Here is a 3,763-nt window from a genome sequence, read left to right as displayed (position 1 = left end):
TTCCTGGTGGGACAGAAACAGATCCTGATGGGACTCGTGTGGCTCCTCAACTCCAGTGAAGGAACCTCTGCTGCAGGGATGGGCAACCACAGCACTACCAGGGGTACTGGTACCAAAGGAGGAAATGCATATGCATAGAATCCCAGACTGGTTTGGCATGAAGGGACCTTAAAGCTCCTCCAGCTCCAACCCCTGCCACAGGCAGGGACACCTTCCACTAGAGCAGGTTGCTCCAAGCCCCTGTGTCCAACCTGGCCTTGAACACTGCCAGGGATGGAGCAGCCACAGCTTCTCTGGGCACCCTGTGCCAGCGCCTCAGCACCCTCACAGGGAACAGCTTCTGCCTCAGAGCTCATCTCAGTCTCCCCTCTGGCAGGTTCAAGCCATTCCCCTTGTCCTGTCCCTCCATCCCTTGTCCAAAGCCCCTCCCCAGGTTTCCTGGAGCCCCTTTAAAAGGCACTGAAAGGCTGCAGCAACCTCTCACTAACCATCACCCCCGAGTCCTTCTCCTCAGGGCTGCCCTCATCAATTCCATTTCCCTCTTCCTGGGCCAGTGCCATTGCTCACAGTGCCCGAGGAAAACACTGGTCTGATGAACCCTGGTGTGATGAACCCAGGTGTGATGAACCCTGGTGTGATGAACACAAGTGTTTATCAGCAGTTGATAAACAAGGCTGATGTGTCGAGGAGTGAGTCACAGAGGGGGTTTGGGGAGGAAATGGAACACTCATTTCCTACTCAGAGAGCAGCCTGTACCGGTAGGAACAGGTGCCCAGATCTACTGGCTCCTGAAGCGACCTCTCCTCTTGCCCAGTGCACAGCTCTCTGTCATCTGATAGCCAAAACTAAAGGGAGCTTCACACCATGGCCCCAGAACAGTGGTGATGGGCAGGTGCCTGGAGGTGCTGTCTGTGGGGCTGAGCAGACATCCAGCTCCAGGAACAACACCACGGTGGATGCTGAAGAGCTCCCGGGGGCAGCATCGCAAGGGAAGAGCAACAACACTACACCAGGTAGGAAAGGGATCCTTAGATACTACCGGTTCCAAACTGGGATGGGGTTGATCCCATGAGAGATCAGCATAGGTGGGATTCCAACTCCATAAACTCCCCTTACTGAAGCGATGCTCTTCCAGAGGAGTTAACTCTGTCACAGGTCCACTTTGGCAGCAGACACCCAAGTGATGGCACACACAAGACAGCACCATAACTGTTTAACAACCCCATAGCAGGGGGCAGTTAAATGCCACTTAGGACGTCACTGGGTGAGTGAGTAGCACTGGCTGCTTGTAGCAGAAAACAGCCCTGTGTCCCCTCTTAAAACACCCCTTATGTGATCCAGTGGCAGCCCCTGTGCCTGGCAGGGACGCTTGGCCGTCAGACCATGGCGTGTGAGGAGGCAGGAGGGGTTCCTCTGGGGCACAGGCCACAGGATATGGCACATCTCTGCTCTCCCACCTCTGTGTCAAAACGCTGAGGCCACCCTTCCCATGCCAAGTTGCACAAGTTCACTTCCCTTTAGATACAGGAATAGTGAGTGAAAGGTGAACTGCTGGGCTAAGGAAGGGAGGGAAGTACCAAAATACACTTAGTCCCTCACCGCAGGCATCACAAATGCCTTTTGTGGCAACAACGTCAGTGCCAGAGACAGGAACCTTGTCCCTGAGCCACCCGCCCTGCCTCCTCGTGCCCCATGTCTCCAACCTGCCCAGCTCAGGGCACCTCTGAAGCTGTTTTCCCTTTGCCTTACCCATATTTTGTTTCCACACATCTCTTCTGGATGACCACGGACAAGCAGAGGATGAGCCCGACGGCGACCGTCCCACAGATGAAGCCCAGGGCTATGATAAAGGAGTCGGCATTTCGAAGAGGGGGCTGTGGTTATTAATCCTAAGGAAATATCCCATTAATGGAGCTGGGTCAGCCTGCAGCACCCAGGGACTGGGGGAGGATCTCCCAGGGGTGAAACCCAGTAGAGCCCAAAGGGTTACATGGGAGAAGAGGGCATTAGGGCCAAGGCTGAACGTGGAGAGCAAGTCTCTCCTGGCTACCAAAGCATGCTGAAGGTCCCAGGTGCTTGGCTGGTAGCCTGGGTGACATGGAAAGCATCTGAAGGAGGATGGAGAGGTGCCAAATGGCATTGGCCGGGCAGGGAGGGCACATCCTGCACGATTCCCCATCACCATTCCCTGCACCCATGCTGCATGGACAGGGACGGGGCTCTCCTTACCGCTGCCAGGGATGAAGATCTCCACGGGGCTGCTGAAGGGTCCCACTCCCCCTTTGGTGACAGCAGCCACCCGGACGGAGCAGGTGGCGTTGGTGGCCACCACGGGCAGGACAACCCTGCTGGCGTTGTGCTGGGCTTCAGCGGAGACGTTCTGCTGGAGAGAGCAACGGGAGAAGAGCCTGAGCTGGGAGAGGCAGCGGGAGGGAGACCTGGAGGTGTATGAGAAGTGTCCCCGTGCCCAGCCTCTGCCTTGCTGTGCTGCCACGAGCCCAGAGGAGACGCAGCACAAGCTATTTCTGGAGCAGGACAGCCCGGCCTGCCCGAGCCGGATGGGATCTGAAAGGGCTGAGCAGCGTTTCCCGTCCCAACCTTGTGCTGCTCTTTGCTTGTCAGCAGCAGCGGGACCAGCAGCCTGGGCCAGAAAAGAGGCAGGGAAGTGATCTCACAAGGAAGGGGAAAAGCACTTCATGCACTGTTGGTAACACGGAGCCTGGAGAAGCTGCTGGAGAGCTCAGAGCAGCTTCAGTGTCTGAAGGGGGCTACAGGGATGCTGGAGAGGGACCTTCATCAGGGACTGGAGCGACAGGACAAGGGGTGATGGGTTCAAACTGAAACAGGGGAAGTTCAGGTTGGAGATAAGGAAGAAGTTCTTTATTATGAGGGTGATGAGGCCCAAGTGGTAAATGCCCCATCCCTGGCAGTGTTCAAGGCCAGGTTGGACACAGGGGCTTGGAGCAACCTGCTCTAGTGGAAGGTGTCCCTGCCCGGGGCAGGGGTTGGAGCTGGAGGAGCTTTAAGGTCCCTTCAACCCAGCCCAGTCTGGGACTCCGTGATTCTGTGCTTTCAGCTTCAGCACTCCTGGTTTGTGTGTGCCCTGCCACAGCAAGGAAATCTTAAATCAGGCAGATGTTTCCTGACTGTATTTTCGGTGTCAAGCTCCAGTGTTCCCAGTGTTCGGGGCGTGTTTTCTCGCTGGCACCACAGCACGAGGCAGCGTGCCCCGTGGCACAGGCCTTTTTCCTTGGTAAAAACACAAGTGAGTCTTTCCCTGCAAATTCCCTGTTGTTTCCTGGTCTTCTTCAGCTGACAAAGCACTGCTGCTGCTGCTCTCCACAGGCCTCCAGCTGCAAAACAGCTACACAGTGGTGTCCAAAACATCTGGCAGGCTGCTGTGGTCAGCACAGGCCAGCTCCTTACCCTGGCTGAACATCACAGGCCAAGACAAGGAGCAGCCAAGGGGGATCAGTGGGCAAGGAGGAGGGAATCAGAGCTGCTCAAAGGGAAACAGCTTCTGCTCATGGTCCTAGAGAAGCCATGGAGATGGACGTGAAACGCTCCAGCCCCAGGACTGTGTCTGCACCACTGGGCAGCAGCTTGAGCTGGTACCTGCTGCTGCCTCCCCCTCACTCCTGCTCTTCTCCCACCTCACGTTCACAGCATCCTTCAGTGGAAACCTGGAACCCTGTGTCAGTTCTGGCCCCTCACTGCAAGAGAGACATTGAGGTGCTGGAGCGGGGCCAGAGAAGGGCACCGG

The 3,763-nt window shown here is 56.5% G+C and overlaps 1 protein-coding gene across 1 annotated transcript in view; it reads right to left on the bottom strand.

The window, feature by feature from the left end:
• Positions 1–3,763, bottom strand: part of MERTK (MER proto-oncogene, tyrosine kinase) — a gene marked incomplete at both ends in the record, with an annotated part of 16,644 nt that overhangs the window by 2,210 nt on the left and 10,671 nt on the right. Inside the window, 4 exon segments of the mRNA XM_010011864.1 lie at positions 1–3; positions 1,722–1,863; positions 1,865–1,889; positions 2,230–2,383. The exon segment at positions 1–3 is cut by the window's left edge and continues 70 nt beyond it. Coding sequence (XP_010010166.1) covers positions 1–3; positions 1,722–1,863; positions 1,865–1,889; positions 2,230–2,383 — 324 coding nt within the window.

This window comes from Nestor notabilis, unplaced genomic scaffold (genome assembly GCF_000696875.1).
Source record: "Nestor notabilis isolate BGI_N333 unplaced genomic scaffold, ASM69687v1 scaffold25393, whole genome shotgun sequence".
In the NCBI taxonomy this organism is placed as follows: Eukaryota; Metazoa; Chordata; class Aves; order Psittaciformes; family Psittacidae; genus Nestor; species Nestor notabilis.
This window is presented reverse-complemented; position numbering and strand designations above follow the sequence as displayed.